The 18,512-nt window shown below is 45.1% G+C and overlaps 1 protein-coding gene across 3 annotated transcripts; it reads right to left on the minus strand.

Moving 5' to 3' along the window:
* Positions 1–42: 42 nt before the first annotated feature.
* Positions 43–17,288, minus strand: ttc39a (tetratricopeptide repeat domain 39A). 3 transcript variants are annotated; one of them, XM_023821411.2, is made up of 18 exons: positions 17,019–17,288; positions 13,779–13,883; positions 11,723–11,854; positions 10,537–10,589; positions 10,290–10,357; positions 10,090–10,154; positions 9,892–9,991; positions 7,463–7,528; positions 7,231–7,339; positions 6,536–6,603; positions 6,389–6,448; positions 6,143–6,304; positions 5,428–5,519; positions 5,220–5,340; positions 4,990–5,101; positions 4,750–4,864; positions 2,816–2,932; positions 43–2,439 (listed from the first exon to the last, which is right to left on the minus strand). In XM_023821411.2, exons 1-18 carry the CDS (start codon positions 17,054–17,056, stop codon positions 2,340–2,342), a joined length of 1,683 nt encoding a protein of 560 aa, XP_023677179.1. In that variant the 5' UTR covers positions 17,057–17,288; the 3' UTR covers positions 43–2,339. The 3 variants fall into 3 exon arrangements, with proteins under 3 accessions (XP_023677179.1, XP_023677180.1, XP_072555887.1); XM_023821412.2 differs by having other exon boundaries at positions 10,537–10,647; XM_072699786.1 differs by having other exon boundaries at positions 7,231–7,528.
* Positions 17,289–18,512: the final 1,224 nt, after the last annotated feature.

An 18,512-nucleotide genomic window follows, 5' to 3' on the forward strand; every position in this document is an offset into this window, starting at 1 on the left:
ATGACAATATTATGGGTTACAAAGAAAGAGAAAATACCAAAATGTAGTTGAGTAGGATGGAAAATTTTATTTAACTATGTAATTTACAGGAAGGACAGAAAAGGTACGAATTCCAGCGTATATAATTCCCCTCCCTGGTAGCCAGAAGAGATTTGCTGTGTAGTGGGAATGCATTCACTGAACACGTTATGGCGTTTTCTGTGAGCACGAATCTGTCATATCGTTTTTGTCAAATTAAAATGTGCCTCAAATACTCCCGATTACATAACTGCGACAACTGAGATGTGGCTTTTTGGTAATAACGTAATTCAATAAATCGTTTTATAAATCAATCATGGGCTATTGTGAAGTAGGCAGCAGTAAGGGAAAGAAGTGTAAATTAAACAAAAAACATTTTTCCCTCTGTAACCATCTTAAGGATGCAAGAAATAAACAATGGTAAAAAAAACTTGTATTAATTCGATCGTTTGTTCTTCTTTATTTATGAAATGAAAACTTAGTTTGATCATATCTAAACAAAAGCAAAATTCCATAAACAGAACCAGAAACGGAAAAGGACAGCTTTAAATTTAAGTATTTCCTGCGTCGGCTCAGTTTCGCAGACTAAACGAGGGGCACAACTCCAATTTTCTTTCAGTTCAGTTACAAATAACAGACCACAAGCACTGATTTCGATTTCGTACATTTAGCAAAGTAATGTTACGGGTGATTAAAACTGACAGAAACTTCTTTTCCCACAGTCACTCCCTGTTCTCTGTATTTCACCGGCCTCAATGACTGGTGCGTCACTATAAAGCACATGTGCACCATCTCATTGTTAAGAAAATTATTATGTGACAAATTCCACTACATCAGCACATCACCTCATAATAATATTTACACATTACCAATGTGGTCCAAAATGTGAAGACAATCGAGAACTTAAAATGGACTTAAACAGAAATGCTTACTTTGATCAGTATGACTGTGAAATATGTTTTAATGCAGTATTTACAGCTCTGGAAAAAAATGAGACCACTCTAAATTTTTTTAAGAATCTGCATTTTTAAATCCTGGTTTAATCCTGGTTCTGCTCACAGATGGCTACACTGTGCGGCAGGCTGCTTCCAGGATCAAAGTTTCTAAGACAGCAGCACACAAGAACAAGGTGAAGTAGGGGACACTGGGAAAGACCGAAAACCAGTCAGGTAGATGACAGAAGCAACTTTCTAATGCCAGAGATGACTATCAACTTATCCAGCAGTGCTCCACAAATTGGAGGATGACCTCAAGTAACCTTCAAAAGGAATGGGAAACATTAAGTGGTGTGAATTGCACTGCTAGGACAGTTCATATCAGGCTCCTAGAAGCAGGACTGAAGACCCATAAAGCAGCAATTCTCAACCCATGGGCCATGACCCAAATTTGAGTCTGTTCTGAAAGTTCTGAAAGTGTCACAGGGCAGAGGTGGAAATGTAAGCACTTTAAAACCAGCAAGCTCCTATGCTGATCCGCGATCAGATTTAACAGCCCCAATCCTAGAATTAACCTATAAAAACAGGTCTTGGGTCTGCAATTGCTTAGTGCAAAACTAGTGAACACTCAACCAATCCAAGAAGCCAAAGCACAGATGCTTAATTTAAAATTCACTAGCACATCCAATTAGATTTATGCTATAAGCCGTATTAATTGGCGTTAACTGCAGTGTGTGCTTGACCATAGCGTTAATTTAAACCTATACTTGATATAGGGTCGCAACTGAGTTGGCATGGTAACAACTGGATTGCGGTGCAAAAAAGGTGAGAGCCACTGCTATACAGCAAGGAGGAGAAGCCCTTCATCAGTGAGAAGCAGGGAAGAGCCAGGTTGGAGTTTGCAAAAAAAAATATATATTTTACACAGGCACATACCCATAAATTGAGAAATGAAAGTGAACATTTTGCTGTGGTCTCTTAATTTTTTTCCAGAGCTGTATATTAATGTCTCCTCCAGACGTGACAATAATAATAATAATAATAACAATAATAATAATAATAACCACAATACTGAGTCACAGGCCATTTCACCATCATTCTATCTGTGCTTATAGGTGTGTCAGCCTGAGCACAGATCCTAGGCTGTGGTTTGCGTTTCTCTCTGTGTAAGTATGAATCTGTGTGTGTGCGTGTCAATGTGGCTGTTTGTGCGAGCGACGCTGTGAGGGTGACAGCCCACGCTGAGGCCTGTTCCTCAGCTCTGCTTGCTGGGAGATTGGCGCAGTTCAGCTCGCTACCATCTTGAGGGACACCCCTACTCTTCAGGACCCTGGATGCAGGGCTTCAGGCCAACTTTCACAACACTGGCAACGGACCGGACGTCTCCTAGTGGATCCCGTTCCCTTGTGTAGCCCTGGCCTTGTGCAAAGCTGCCTGGATTCGGAAGTGTGTCCGGGATTCCATGGAGTAGTTCTTATAATTTTGCCTGTAAGAAAACATTTTAAAATATTACAGTTGAATTGCTAACAATGTATGCCACTGAGACACGTCAACTAGAATTCAAATTCTTTCAAGTATCAATATCAAGGAGTTTTTTTAAAAGTTGAGGCACCATTTTAATATGATTAATATCAAATCACAAGTTTAGCCACATTTCATAAGCTGTAATGTCAGCCAGTGGTGATAAGCTTAATGGACGAACAGTATGATCAACATTCATAAAATGATGACATAAGCACCAATGTGGGGGTGGTGGCGGCAAACAAACAAGGCTGAGAACCAGTAAGGTGGGGAATCCACAGCCACCTGTTTGCTCATCTTGGGGGTCGGGGGGGGGGCATAGACCCTGGCTTCACACTCACCTGGCTGCCTCCAGGAGAGTGATGGCTTCATCCCTCCTTCCCTGTTCCAGGCACAGCAGCCCATGTTCCAGCAGAGCGTTGGGCACCAGGTAGTGATCCAGCTTGATCTGCACCTCACTGAAAAGCGAGAAGGCGGCAGTATGAGGCTGGGCAGCTCGTGCCAGGCACAGGGGCCGCCAGATCCCCACTAGCTCTTACTTTATTGGAAGCGTGTGGAGCGCAGCAGATGGAAGGAGTCAGGGGTTGTGAAAACAGACGCAGGTGAAAGCCACCCTGTCGGTTCTGGTGTATATTTAACCAGAAGGACACCAAACTCCAAACACAGGTGCTGGAGAGCCCCAAGGCTGTGGTTTACGTTACACGCTAAATCAGGCATAAAATAAAATGCATTCTCTGGGGCAGCATGGTGGCTCGCTGGTTAGTAGCAGAGCTTCCAGGGATCTGGGTTTGTGACCTGCCCTAGGCTGCTCATTGTGTACTTTCTTTTATTTTATTTGTGATTATTTGTCATTGTTGACACACCACAGCACACAACAACAAAATGTGTCCTTTGCATTTAACCCATATGTGACTTTCGTGACATAGCAGGGGGCAGCTAATTCAGTGCCCGGGGAGCAGTGCTTGGGGGTGGTACCTTGCTCAAGGTACCTCAGTGGTGTCTTCCTGGTCGGGGATTTGAACCTGCAATCTTCCGATTACGAGTGCGCTTCCCTAACCATTAAGCCACCACTGCCACATATACACTCATAATGTGTGTTTGTGCCCTGCGATGGACTGGCACCATGCTCTGGCTGACTGAGGCCTGGTGCCACAAGTTTGTGACCTTCTTCTGGATAAATGGCCATGGGAGACTGACAGATATGTTGCCTGCTGAGAAAGTCATTGATCCCCCACCTGAAATGAGTACAGCTCAAGTGTTAAACACGATCCTCTAAACAGCCTTCTTCTCACAGACTGAGAATTTATATTCATTTCTTCGCTCGCTTAAGTACACAGCGATCAGTCACATTAACCAATTAAATCGCAGGATCAGGCATGTCCATATTCTCCGCTAATGTCGATTAGCGTGCATAAAATATGAGTCCACTCAGCCAGATCACCCCATTCTTGTTCCTACTCATTACAGCAGATTATGTTTTCTATTCTCTTTACCCCAGTAAATACGCCCAGACCCTGAGGCTCAATCCACACCTTAGTCGTAGCCTTTCCATGACCCAATGTCCAATTAGGTTTTTGTGTATCTGTTTACCTCCCCCCTCCCTGGTTCGCCCAGGAGCTTTTACTCAGCCTGCCCCATTCCCACCCCCATCCCTAGTCACATGACTCTCTCCACCATATCGGCTTCATTAGCACAGTATCGCCTGGTTACCATCATTAGCAAATGACCCCATTTACATTCCCAGGTACTGCTGGACGTTACACGCCGGCTGCCTAGGTCAGGTACCTTCCGATACTACGGTAAAGCCCCAAGAGACTAAAAAGCACCACGCCATCTGACACCAATGAGACGGTTCTCTAGGCATGATGACGCCGCTACTTTGACCAATCCGTGGGTTTTGAGCGGAAATGATTCGCTGTGGCTCAGCATTAATCTAGCAATAGCTGGACAAAATCAGTCAGGAACCAGGCTGTTTTTAATGTAGAGATTCCCTAGTAGAAGGACGGCATGAGGTGCAGGATCTAAGCAGACGCGTCACGAAGAACAGCTCCGGCTCCCGCCAGCTCATTTGCACAGAAGTTTCCGCCCCCTTCCTTGTAGGGACTAATTATGGCAGCTGCTGGCAATGGCCAAGGTGTCATGTAACCTGTGCGCCCGAGTCACCGCGCCCCACTGAGCACCCATGTCATGCCCAGATGGCTCGTGTAAGGCCGGCGTTATCCGAGCGAGCCAGTGGCAGGTGGCCGGGGGGTGGGGGAGCAGCGAGGGCGCTTACTTGCAGAGGACCAGGGTGAAGTAGTGCTCAGCCTCCTCAGGACGGCCCAGATGCTTGAGGCACAGACCTTTTAGGAGGCTCACCAGACACTGGTCATCCACAGACGTCTCAGTTTCTGCAAATGAGATGGGTAGCGTGATCAGCACCCCGGCAAACGCTGCCCCCTACAGTCTATCCCACCTTTCTCCTGCCAAAACCCCCACAAATGCTCATCCTTCGAAGGCCGGTTTGTTCCATTACTTGGGTATTCCTCTAGTTTCCTTTGCTCGTCTTCCAGGGTCTTTAGCATGCCTTCCGTCAGGTCTTTGTGCTTCCCGATGACCGTATATCCGTTCCAGATGTACATCATCTCCTACAGCACACAGGTGAGTCGTGAATTCAAAGCAGGGATCGGGAGCAGCATGGAAACAGACCTGTGGAACTGTCACATTTCAGCTTTTTTACATGAATCACGCAGATGATGCACTGACCAGGGCTGGAGCGGGAAGGGGCAGAGGGCTCTCGGCAAGGTACCGGCGCGCTTTTCGGATGGCAAATTTCTCCGTGGGCAGAGACTTCCCTGCAATTTTCTGCTTCAGCCTGGGCACCTGTCTGAAACAAGGGAAGAAGGTCTGCACACACGAGAGGCGACAGGGCGACACTCAGGCCAAAACGACACCCTTCTGTGAGCCGTTTTACCTGAACAGGGCCACCTCGCTCTCCCTGAAGGGCAGACGCTCCTCCCTGCTCAGCATGCTAAGGTAGGCACCTTTCATGTACACATATGTTGCCTGAGGGATGGAAAAAAATGTGACACGCACACACCAACCTCACCCTGACATTAAGTACAATAGGCCAGATCACTGCATAACTTCTAACTCTAAAGGCTCTTCTCTGTGACATGAAACAATTCAATCCATGTCAAATCATCTATCTAGCTGTCATCAGTTTCTTTTTTCCGACTGACATAAAAGAGGTTATTAAATAGAAAGTCAGTCAGTATCTGTAAAACACACAAGGACTGGGCCTGTGTTCTTACAGTGAGGACATGCTGGTCGTGCCATTGATACCTGGCAGTTTCGAGTGTTTCGTATTGTTCAAAGTGTTTTATATTATGCAAATTCATGTTAATGAGCAGCATGGTGGCTCACTCTTGGGGGTCTGTGTCCTGCCTTTGCCCTGTGAGTTGGTATGTTGGTATGTTCCCCGTGTCAGGACTCCTTGATGTCTCTAAAGCACTCATGGTGTGTGTCTATCCTGTGATGATGGGTATCTTATACAGAGTGGACCCCACCCTTGTTCCCTGTGTTGCCTGGGATCAGCTCCAGGTCCCTTTGTCACCTTGACCAGCAAAAGCATATGAAAGATGGATATAAATTCAGACTAATACTCCACAGACACACAGGCCTCTAACCTTAGACCAGGCGTTCTCCTTGCTGAGCAGGTCGGCGTAGAAGTAGGCCATCTTCCAGTGCCGCTTGTAGGTGAAGCACCACATCAGCTCCCAGTAACACATGTGGTGGAACTGCTTCCACTGGTGCTGGGCCTCGCAGCACTCCTGGAAGCGGTTGACGGCCTGGGGCAGGGGGGGCAAGGGGGCGGGCGGTCAGACGGACGCGCGGACCGGCACACACACGGCCCGCTGCCCGCCGCCACTCACTGCGTCCAGGTTGCCCTTGATCTCTTCAATCCGGCCAGCGAAAAACAGGAAAACGGATCCCTGTGGAGGGAGCAGGGGAGAGGTGAGAAGCCCAGGCGCCCCCTCAAGCCGTAATGCACAGAACATGACACGGGCGTCTCCCCTTACTTTGGGGTACCGTTTGAGGTAGGGCTGTAGCAGCCTCTCCGCATCCTCCACATCTCCTTCCCCTGTTCCTGCGTTTACAGAGCATGTGTACAGATTAAACAGTGATATATTTGCATATTATTCCAAGAGAGATCCTGCACGAATCTTACTGCATTTACTGATTTTTGGCTTCTACTGACGTCGTTTGTCAGTGTCTTCGATCACGTGGGCAAATATATAAATATATAATCGCAATATGATAGTGATATTTTATTAATCCCCATGGGGATATTCTCTTTGCTCCATCTTGCTCTCCATAGCTTGGGGGTCAGCCAGTGCGCAGTGCCTCTGGAGCTGGGGGTTAAGGGCTTCGCTCAAGAGCCCAAGGACATGTGACCATTCTGCCGAGGCCGGGCCTCAAACCAGCGACATTCTGTTCACAGACTCAGAGGCGTAGCCCACTAAGCCACATACCACTCCCAAGCATAACAGCCTGGTGAAATTCCTATTGTTGCACTATTGTTTGTTTTGCCCTTCATCGCACTGCTGTTTGTTCTATTGTGCCCCAATGCACCTGTCGCCTCCCCTGTGTTCCTCAAAATATGTGGCAATAAAAACTTGAAACCTTGAAACTTTCTCCCATAATCAATCCAGCAGAAGTGGAAGAGTGTGGTAACTTTGGGCTACTTAGGGGAGAGTCGGGTGGTCCTCCTCACCCAGGATGAAGCTCATGAAGGTGTGGTAGCAGATCAGCAGCATGTTACACAGAAAGGCCCGTAACGTGTGAGTGGAAGAACCATCCTGCAGCTGATGCAGCCCAAACTCCTGGAGACACACAGCAGAAAGATGATCAGCTTCAGTCCGCGGAGCCACACACACACACACACACACACACACACACACATACACACACACAGCCAGCCTCCCGGGATGCCGCGGAGGGCTCACTTTATTGCCGGAGAAGCCGACGAACTCCAGCATCCTGAGGATCCTTGCTGGCAGCATGGACAACATCTGAGGAGAGAGAGAAGATGGACGCTGGCAAGACAGCAGAGATACTGGAAGGAAACATCTTCGGTAGAGGCTGCTAGGGGTTTTCCATAATCTGAGCACTGAGCCTGGATAAACCTCTGAATAGTTAGAGGTTTTACAAACAGACACCCTCTCTCATCTCATTTTAAATACATATATATCCATCCATCCATCCATTTTCTCCTGCTTATCTGAGGTCGGGTCGCGGGGGCAGCAGTCTCAGCAGGGAAACCCAGACTTCCCTCTCCCCGGCCACTTCATCCAGCTCCTCTGGGGGAATCCCGAGGCGTTCCCAGGCCAGCCGAGAGACATAGTCCCTCCAGCGTGTCCTGGGTCTTCCCCGGGGCCTCCTCCCAGTGGGACATGCCCGGAACATCTCACCAGGGAGGCGTCCAGGAGGCATCCTGACCAGATGCCCGAGCCATCTCATCTGGCTCCTCTCAATGCGGAGGAGCAGCGGCTCTACTCTGAGTCCCTCATGATTGACAGAGCTCCTCACCCTATCTCTAAGGGAGAGCCCAGCCACCCTGCGGAGGAAACTCATTTCGGCTGCTTGCACTCGCAATCTCGTTCTTTTGGTCACTACCCACAGCTCGTGAAAAAAAAGGTGAGGGTAGGAACGTAGATCGACTGGTAAATCGAGAGCTTCGCCTTTTGGCTCAGCTCCTTCTTCATATATATTAGGGCTGTCAAAATTAACGGGTTAATGCGGATTAATCCATCATCATGATTAATCTGATTAAAATTTTTAACGAAATTAACCCATCTGCAGCGCAGAATGACTCAAAATTCCAGAAATTCTCTGTCAACCCATTTCGGGCAGTGCACTACTTCTCATATGTGGCTCATTAAATTGGTCGCACACACAATACCGTCCAACTTATCTGTGGACATGTTGAAACAGAGTTTTATCCGAAAAAAGTGATATTGCTAACAATGGCGATTAACGGGGCTAGAATTGGATTTCATAATTAGTCGGATTATTTGTCGGATTTATGGTAGTTCGGGCTAATTGTAAGTGAACAAAGATAAAGACCATTTAAACTGAGGTACCTTAAATCCGACAAGTTGTCCGGCTAAGCAAAAAATCTTGCTTTTTGATATGGGTCCATGGTATTGCACTTCTGTGGCAGATGGAATGCATCCGACTTGTGTTCAAAATGTTCAATAAACATGTTAAGTGCATATATATTGCCTTTTTTCTTGAGTCTGTTTGCTCATGCATGAAATGTGATTAATATAGATTAAAAATGAATGATATTTAATCGTGATTAATCGAAATTAATCCACAACCCTGTCATGTTTTATTTTAATAATAAAAAAAATAATAATAAGCATAAAAAAAAAAAAATAATAATCATAAAAATAATAATAATAATAAAAAATAATAATAATAATAATAATTTTAATCGTTTTACAGCACTAATATATATATATATATAGTCATTTAAATGTACATAAATGACTGTTAATGTGCATCCAACCAAACATTCTCCATAAGTGCTTATCCACAAGATGACAGTGACACCCCCAAGGGTGGAAGGCCAGTCTGTTGCATATTACTTTGTTTCATTGTTTCATTGTAACTTCTTAATACAGAAACAGACAAAGATGATACTCAGGGAATGATAAAGAATTTGACATTGTGTCTTTATATGTAGTGAGCTACACACACCTCAGGTGACAGAGGGTGGTACCAGGGGTTTAACACACCCTCAAAAATGTGGGTGGTGGCAGGGAGGAAAGTTTTTGGGAGAGAGTTTCTTGAAAGACAGGTGGGTCCACTTAGTGATTCTTGTTTGATCTTGTATATCTATTGTTAGCACACAGGTTGCTTGTATTGTGTGGCTGGGCTCCTCAGTTACACCTCGACTGTCACAGTCTTCATCATCATCATCATCATCAGCAGCAGCAGCAGCATATTGGAGTCAAACCTTTTTGGTAAGAATATTACAGAATTCCACACAACTTTCAACTATGTTTACTTCACCTTTGAGAGTTCCCCTATTAGAACCTCTTTGGTTTATTGTTTAGTGTTCTTGTATATATTCCTGGAAATATATTGTATCATTATGCAAATTGCATAATAAACCTTTTCGTCTAGAGCTGAGTGTTCCCTCGCAATGTCATGGTGTGTCCTGGTATCCTCTGGATGTCTTGTGTATCACTTAAGCACTTAGGCTGGCCCCACCTATTACAATGTGTCACACAGAAAGCGTGGATCATTCATGGTACTGAATAGGTCCTTTACCAGCCCACCGGCTTCATTTAGGTGGATCACATGTTGACTAATTGCGTAGTAATATTCTTTATGAAAACACAGTGGGGTGGAACGACATTCTCACTAGATTGAAAGCTCCTATTCCAAGGTTAACTCCTCCTTCAAAATGATTATGATTTTCTCCTTGAATGTAGCTGGATGACAAGAGAACCGTATGCAGCTCCCTGAAAAATACAAGAGGGACCTGTTAAATCTCCGGGGAATGCTGAGATGGGAGACACAAGCTTCCCTGTTCATTCATAATGGTGGCACAAATGCTTACTTGTATGTCTGGTAGCTGTTCCTCACTTTAATTCCTCCTTTAATGAAACTAATCATGTTTTCGTCCTGTTAAAAAGGAGAGTGAGAAATGCCATACGGTGTGAACAAACAGGATGGATTTATCTATACTGGATAAAATGCGCTGCATGGGAGGAGGCACTGGGTGCCAGAATCGTACAGTGGCTGCCAGAGCTGTTATACCTGAAGGAAAGTCAGTGCTGCCCTCTGCAGGAGACACTCTGCATAGCACAATTCGGCATGGAGTTCCTCTGAGGTGAAAATCACAGCAAAATTATCTCCAGTGACTCTGAAATTACTACATCAGCTGGACGCTGTATAACAGACCCACAAACAAGATGAATGTTCTCAAATTATAATTGACCAAGTGCGAAACTACAGAAAAGCGTAGTGAAGCGGCGACCCTCCGTGAAATCCCAGGAGCACTGACCTTCTGTGAAGTTTCTACTGGCCATGCTGTTGAAGGAGGACTTCCTGCGATATCTGGAAGGCGCACAGAAGTGCGACACTGAGAACAGCCGAGCAGTGAATTTACAAGCTTCTGTGTGAACATGCAAGATTCAGTTTTTATTAGCCTATTCTGATTCTGACTAAAATAAAGGCTTTAATATTTACAGAAAATAAATTTAAATACCTGACTCTGACATGGTTTTACAAAAGAACAAAGAGAATGTGCCCACTTGTACCAAACAGTTCAAATCAGGGGTGGATAGTTCAGGTCCAGAAACTAAAAATCCAGACCAAGATTTTCTTTCAGCCAGCCAAGTGAGTATAAAGAGTCACAGTCTCAGTCACAGAGTACTCAACTGGTTGGTCGAAACAAAATCTTGGTCCGGATTTTTACTTCCTAGAACTGAACTATCCATCTCTGGTTAAAATAGAATGTTCCACTGCATATGGACGGACTGTTTTTATCCTTCAGAAAAGCTACCTAGTCATACTGCATGAAACGTGAGTGTGGCTACCTCTGCTGGGGGTGTAGTCAAGCTTTTTATGGGAATATGCTGATCTAGGAACATCTCACTGTGTAGCAAATGCCAGCCCCTTTCTAACAGTGATATCATAAAGTGCCCTGTAAGCACAAGGTAAAAATAAAATAAAACACCAAGACGACACCTGAAGTAAACTACACCAAGTCTGAATTTCTAAACACCTCAGTTCTTTCAGGCATCACTGGGATGGAGACTCATTTAATGAGGTCACTTTTCAGCTGTGAAAGTGTTTTTTTTCCACAGGAAATCAGAGACATTTGATGAAAACAAATGGAGTCAAGGCTGATGCTGGGAGGAGAGCTAAATAAATAATAAAGGAAATTAATTTAAAGAGGCACTCCTCACATGACCCCTCCCACATGACCCCTCCCACATGATTAGTTCCATGTGACCCCTCCCACATGACCCCTGCCACATGATTCCTCCCACGTGACCCCTGCCACATGACCCCTCCCATGTGACCCCTCCCACATGACCCACCCCTTCACACCCAGCCCTCACTGCTCACTGCCTTCTGGGATTTACCACCCCCATCTTTCCACACAGGTGGCATGGAGACATCTATTGCCCTGGAGAGCAGGCTCAGCCTACATCTAACAGAACATGCTCTGGGTATAAACATACCGCTGGCACACCGCCTGTGCATCTTTCATGGTGTTTCCGGCTGCCATTATGTCGGCGGGGTCAAAGGTCATCAATGCCTGCATCTCGAGGATAGTAGCGTACGTGAGGGCGTGGTACATGCTGTCTTTCATTCTAAACAAAACAAAAAGCAGCGTTTTAGCATCACTTTGTCACAAGTCAGATGTTCTAATGCAAACCTGAGTGACTAGTCTGAAAACATCTCGCTTGATTGTGCATCACTCTGAATATAATCGACGTTCCATATGTACTTGTTCTAGTACATTTTCTCCTCAAAACAGTGATTGCTTCAATAAGGGCACTTTCTGCTGAGACAGAGTGTTCAGTATGTGTGGCCCACCCTCACAGTCAAACCCACAGCAAGGACTTCTGAGTGTCATGGCAGGAATGTTGGGTAATATCAACGATGCAAAAGAACAGTGTCCGGTGGCAAACTCATTACTAGAGGTAGGTAGAGGTGTTTTTGCAAATAGAGACGCAGCAGAGACTTGGAGGAGCTCATTAGTACAGTAAGTACAGAAATTGTCAAGGGTAAGAGGGAGTTACACAGGTTCTGGAACATTCTACTTCATGAAGTACAGGACTACTGTGTTAAATACATATGCACAGCAGAACTTCACCAATAACTTGGAGATCTTTTTTGTTTGTTTGTTTGTTTTTTGTGGATCAACTTATGGTACAATTTCTTGTTGCCAAATTTGTTGTCTGAATCTGCAATCACTAGTAGTGAATTTTAAAAGATTCTTTTTGAGGGCTTTATTAAACACGGTGCCGGCTGGCCGAGGAGATTGGCTGTGAGGGGAAAAAAGAACCATTCAGTCCCTCATGTGACCGAGCAGGATATTCCAGGCAGAAATAGTGGGGATGCCTGTGCTGATTGTTGTCTGTCTGGGAGCCTGGGAGGTGTGACGGCCCTGAGGTCCAGACTAGGCAATCCACCAAATCTAATAAAGGCCTCTGCGAGATTTCCCTCTGAGCAAAGAGCAGGATGAGCCATTCATAACTATTAGGGGGCATGATGAGCTGCACTGGTGGCCTCCGTGTCCCAGCACAATGGGAGTACAGTGGCCAGCTTGTGGCGTGAGGAGCTACATCAGGTGACCGTTACCATGTCAACGAAGGAAGAGCAGGAAAAGGAGTCCCTCGCCTGCTGAGTCGCCACGCGAGCACCTCCATGACCCCGTAACGCGGCGAGGAGGAAGTCAGCCAGTGAGAGGGGTAATAAGGGACATATTGCAGCTTTCCTTTCCTCCGACGCCAGGCGGAATATGGTGGTGGTACTTGGTGTCCCGCGGTGATCGGGGTTTCACATTGCGAGGCACAGCTGCTAAGCACAGCTATGCATTATTAAATACCGCGGGTGCACCCCAATGGAAAGCCTAGAGCTGGGGGAGCTGATGACAGCTTTGGGGAGATGATCCCCCCCCCCCACATGTGAATATTGCTCTAATTTCATTCACTCAGCAATACAGGCCGGGAAAGCAGATTCTGCTCTCTCTGGACACCAGAAAATGGACCCAGACTGTCATTTAGAAGAGAAACTGTAGGTATTCTTCATCGAGGAGGAAGAGGACAAGAGCTGAGGCAGCAGAGAGTGTGGTGTGGAAAGGAAAGACAAAAACAAAAGGAGTGTGGGGGGAAATGAAAGAAAGGAGGACCAAGGGAGTGTGGATTGTTTATTAATACCTAGAACGCAAAGAACGTACTTGTGGTCTTGGCAGGAGCGTTCTTGTTTACTTGCCTCCCAAGAACAAACTTAGAACACAATAAATCATGGGATTGTTCTCATTAGCAAGGAAGCAACCGATGCTTTATATTTGGGGTGGGGCAAGAATGACATCCGGGGATTTTTACCGTACGTCTTTATCGTACATCTGTTCTTGAGTATTGGGACTTTATTTCAAGAATGGAAGATGATGTCAAACGGGCATGTAAGAACACAAGAATGCTCTAGTAGGCATATTAAAAAACACCTATAGTGATGTGGGGAGAGAACTTCATCCCACTACACTGGGACATTCCCTTACAGGCACCTTACCGGCTCCGCAGGCGAGACAACGCCCCCTCGAAGTCGTTCCGCAGGAAAAGGTCCAGAGCTACCATGCAATCATCCAAGGCCGCAGACAGCTCTGACTTGAGAGGCCTGATGGGGGTAGAGTCAGAGGTCAGTCACCATGATGACACACCCAAACCCCTTACACTGCCTTTCCCTTCATAAACAAGCGGCTTGCCGTCTGCACCGACCAACTGGATTCCTACCTTATTATCAAGGGTTTACAGTCACTGTGTGTTCAGTAGCCCTTCCAGCACGAGCACGCAGGTGAGACGAACAATAACCACTCCTATTTTGCGGCCATTGGCAGGACCCACAGTGGCAATAAGCACATCCACATCCAGACCCTCACAAGAATTGCCTGTGGGAGAACATCTGGGATCCCATTGTCCTGCTCTGTCTCAGCCAACCCAGAGAAGACCAATCGAGCCTCCACAGACAACATCTTTATGCCAAAATACAGATACTTGTAGAGTGTGGATCTCTTTCCATACACTTAATCCAGCCAACATCAGGATGCTTTCAAAAATGTGAAAAGCAGTTACTCTTTTCTACAGCCCATTAAATGAGAACCATTTGTAAGAGAGGATCTCTAGATCCCTGAAATAGCCCATCTCTGTTCCCAAAAACCACAAACAGGAGCCTGAGAGAGTCCTGTCCAGTGAAGGCCAGGCAACCATGATGTCAGGCGTCTATCAGCCCATCAGCTTCCCTCCTCATGTGCCACTTACCACCTCTAGGTATTTCAATCTCCATGCACATTATTCTAACAAAATAACATAAAAAAAAGAACAAAACTTAGTAAACGGAATATTTGGTATGTGGTCATTATATGGAAAGGATCAGTACAATTTTATTCTTAATGCAATTGCAAATATTTTGCAGTTAAAGGTTGCAGAATGCATGTCTGAAATTAGGTATTTTTCCTCACGATTAATCTATATGTAGAAGAATTTACACAGAATCACAAAATGCCATAATTTTCATTCAGTTCTTGATAATCTATCAGGACAGAAATCAAAGTAATATTTGAACAATTCTTCCAGCTAATGTCACAACTTGAGGGATGAAGGACTCGAGGGCAGGCATAGTAGCCGAACAAAATGGAGTTACTGAACTTAATGATCAGAGACTGGAAATAAATGGGATCACAAGGGATCAAAAATGGGAGGAGTGGAACAAGGAGGGACATGACCATCAAGATGGTTCGACGTCAATGACTGGACTAGGGCTGATGAGACAAACAGTCATTAAATAAAAGGACTAACGAGAGGTAACAAGCAACAAGCTTGGCTCATCAGGGTCACGGTGGAGAGGAGGCAAGAGAGTCAGGCGGACACACCAGGCAGGACGTGACAGCGATTATATTAATCCACATAAATTTCATAAAGCAGTCAAGCACATTTCAGGTTGATAGCACATACTTTTCATAAAAGTACACAGTGATATCTCCAATATTCACAAACAGTGAAGTAGCTATTTGCATTGAATGTACCTGAGTATACTTCATCAACTAGTTACCATTTGGTCTACAAGATATTTGTACAACTAACATCAGACAAGACATGAATCAAGTAAGACAGCACAGAGCAAAGCTGAGCTCCACGGTGGGACAGCCGCTCATGCGCATATAATGATCCCATCATATAAAACACCGTGGGGACATGTGCAGTTACAAAAAAAACATGCCACTTTCCAAGAAATTCATTGGCTACCAGGCTGCACTGTATAAATACCAAGACTCCTGTATTTTACCCAAATATGGGCGGTAATGCATGCATCTCACAATGCAGCGAGACTGAGCATAACGGCCAAAATAAATTATTGCCTTTATTTTCAAAACTGATCCTTTTTTAGATCATCCTGACCAAGCATCCTGTGTCATTCTCCAGGCCCCGATTCCAAGGTGGTATATAATGACAAAAGCATGACGCATCTACATTTCCCTCTACATTTACACACAGAGTTGCATTTTCGGCTTGGTCCACTTCAGTAGACGCTCAATTCAGTAGATGCTGCCTCGGGGCTGAAGGGCCGGATGACCAGCAGTCTGCGAGATCATATGCCCTGCTCTGACACAGGCCCACTCAAAGCCCTGCACCCCAACGAGGAAAGCCGCACTGTGATACACTGTTGTTTGTCTTAAGCCCATCTAATCATAGCTATCCAGTCATCCAATATTCCAAATATGAACAATCTAATCCAGAACTCTCAGTGTAAACACAGTACAGGACATATTGAGGCTGTAATGATTTGTTGCAACTTTAAATGTCTGAGGACATATTGATCTCCTTGACAGCATGCTTTTCATACACACAGCATTTATGTGATGGCGTTGGTGTTGCCAGATGTCTTCGGGAAGCTTCAGACGCTGTTGGCGTTAGGCTCAGAAGGCTTGTCCATTCCTTGCAACACCTAATCCACAATGGCCTAGGGAAATGTCATTTTAGAGTGCCCTCTGCTAATCTGCTGTCTATTTACATAAGTGTGCTGTCTCATCCTCAAACCAGATGAGTCACAGTGACCCCGACTTTATTCTGAATGTACTGTACTCAGTAATAGATACTATCCTAAGATGCATTATGTTGTAAGAAGGTGGAACAGGATTGATGGATTATTTAACTGCAAATGCTAACAGCCAGGATGACAGAAAATGGAGACATTATTGCAGAAAATACCTGGTGAAAAACTAGAGGGCTACTTTTTTGGGCTTGGATTTTGTTGTACTTTTGTCCAGAGATACAGTAGCATATCTAATAGGACAACAAACACATTTACATATTCACAATAGTGTACCAGTCGAAAGAGTTGTGCAATCTCTTTCCTGTACCTTCATGTAAAACGAAAACTAGGAAAACAGATCTTTCTGGAATTCAGCAAAGAAGCTTTACTGATAAAATCAAACTACAACGAGTATTATACGGGTGCAGTAATCGAACGATAACAGATGAAAAGAGATGCCCATCACAGACAGCCGAGTACAAGATGCAGATTTCAGCCAATTAGTTTATTAAATTGTGTTATGCAACAGATTACAAAAATATTTGGCTGCATCACCCACGATCGCTGCCAAAAAAAGCACTGCGATAAAACAGCTGGCCAACAACGCATGTGAAAAGTGCAGCGATGCAGAATCAGCCCCAACGTTGTGTATAGTATAGAGGGACAAGCAACGGCAAAGACGCCGGAGCGGGTCCCGCACAGAGGCGCCCCTGCTCGTCTTACCCGTTCGGCAGCGCTCCGGCTTCCCCTGACATTTTCATCTGGCAGTTTGCTCCAGAGATGAGGAAAAGTGCTGGAAATTCACAAGGCGGCTTCGGCCCTTGAGATCGTGCAGCGGCGGTAGGCGGGGAGGGGGTGGGGGAACACGAGAAAAACGCAGCCTTAATCAGAAAGGGATGACTATCATACACTTTCTAGACTAACCTCCTCTGTGTGCCTTTCGCTCCCAGCCTCTTCATTGAGACACACGCACAGGCACTTGCGGACACACACACCGCCCTTCACCCTCCTGCTCAGTGACGCCCCCCCGCGGATCTCATCATCACGATCACGCTGCACACTGCAGTCCTCTTAACGATCGGGCAATGCACCGGCAGCGCTGGCACTGACCCAGGGACCCCAGCCAAGCGGCGACATAAATAAATATAAAACACCGGACCGGCAACGTATCAGCGGAAGCAGATGAATGATGTATATGAAGTTATAAATGAATAACAGGCGCTGCGTTTGTTAAGTTGAATGAATTATAGTTAGAACTCTGCGGACATGAGTGAGGGGAACAATTCGCCTGTATTTCATTCCTGTACATCATCAAGGTTTTAAAGTAAGTGGTGATGTAATTTAATGCACATAAATGATGCTCCTGTCATGCCATTTTCCTCCCAGAGATGCTGTTTTGCTTAAAAGGTACGTGGATGATCGTCCCTTCAGTGTAATGCTGATATCAAAAACATCCTTTTGCGCACCTACTGAGCAAAAGGGAAAATGAACACGAACTACACGTCAGGATGATTCGGTTCCTAAGCATATTATTAAATTACATACTTTATTCAGAAAATGAAATTATCGATCAGCAGACACAAAACGAACGGCTCCTAAATACAAGCGATTAATGTGGTTGGATTGATTTAACAGGTTGTTAAATTATTTAAGTTCCTTTTATGTTTTTTTACTGAACGATTAAACCTATTAAAAATCAATACAATAATTATATTTTTAGGAGGTATTTTACACCCATCTGCGTAAACTAAGCATTAGAAAATTACACGTTTCTGATCGACTTTTGCATTAATCTCGCAAGGAATTACATTGCAGGCCAATCGTTTAAATAGTAGGCTAAATCTCAATAAGTTAGGCTTAATCAGCCTGTTAAGCCTTTTTAATGTGTGTGTAACATGGATGAAATGTCTGGCGCCAAAAGCTCCATCGACTGTTTCTGTGTGTAAACCATTAGACCGAACCGTGGTAATTCACTGTCAGCGATTGCCAGGCTTGTGCAGTGAAAATGTCTGTCGGGCTGCCCTAGGTCTATGTGTCTGCTTGCTACTTGCAGGGATTGAGGCAAAATCAAACATGCTGAAAACGCAGACACATTGTAATCCCACATAATCCTTGTGCTAGGGTGACAGATTGGACCTGGGAATTTTTTTTAAAATCAATCGGTTAGGTAAGGGCCACAAAAAAGTATTATAAAGTGTACTCCTTAAGGGCTGGTTT

This window comes from Paramormyrops kingsleyae, chromosome 15, assembly GCF_048594095.1.
Source record: "Paramormyrops kingsleyae isolate MSU_618 chromosome 15, PKINGS_0.4, whole genome shotgun sequence".
Taxonomy (NCBI): Eukaryota; Metazoa; Chordata; class Actinopteri; order Osteoglossiformes; family Mormyridae; genus Paramormyrops; species Paramormyrops kingsleyae.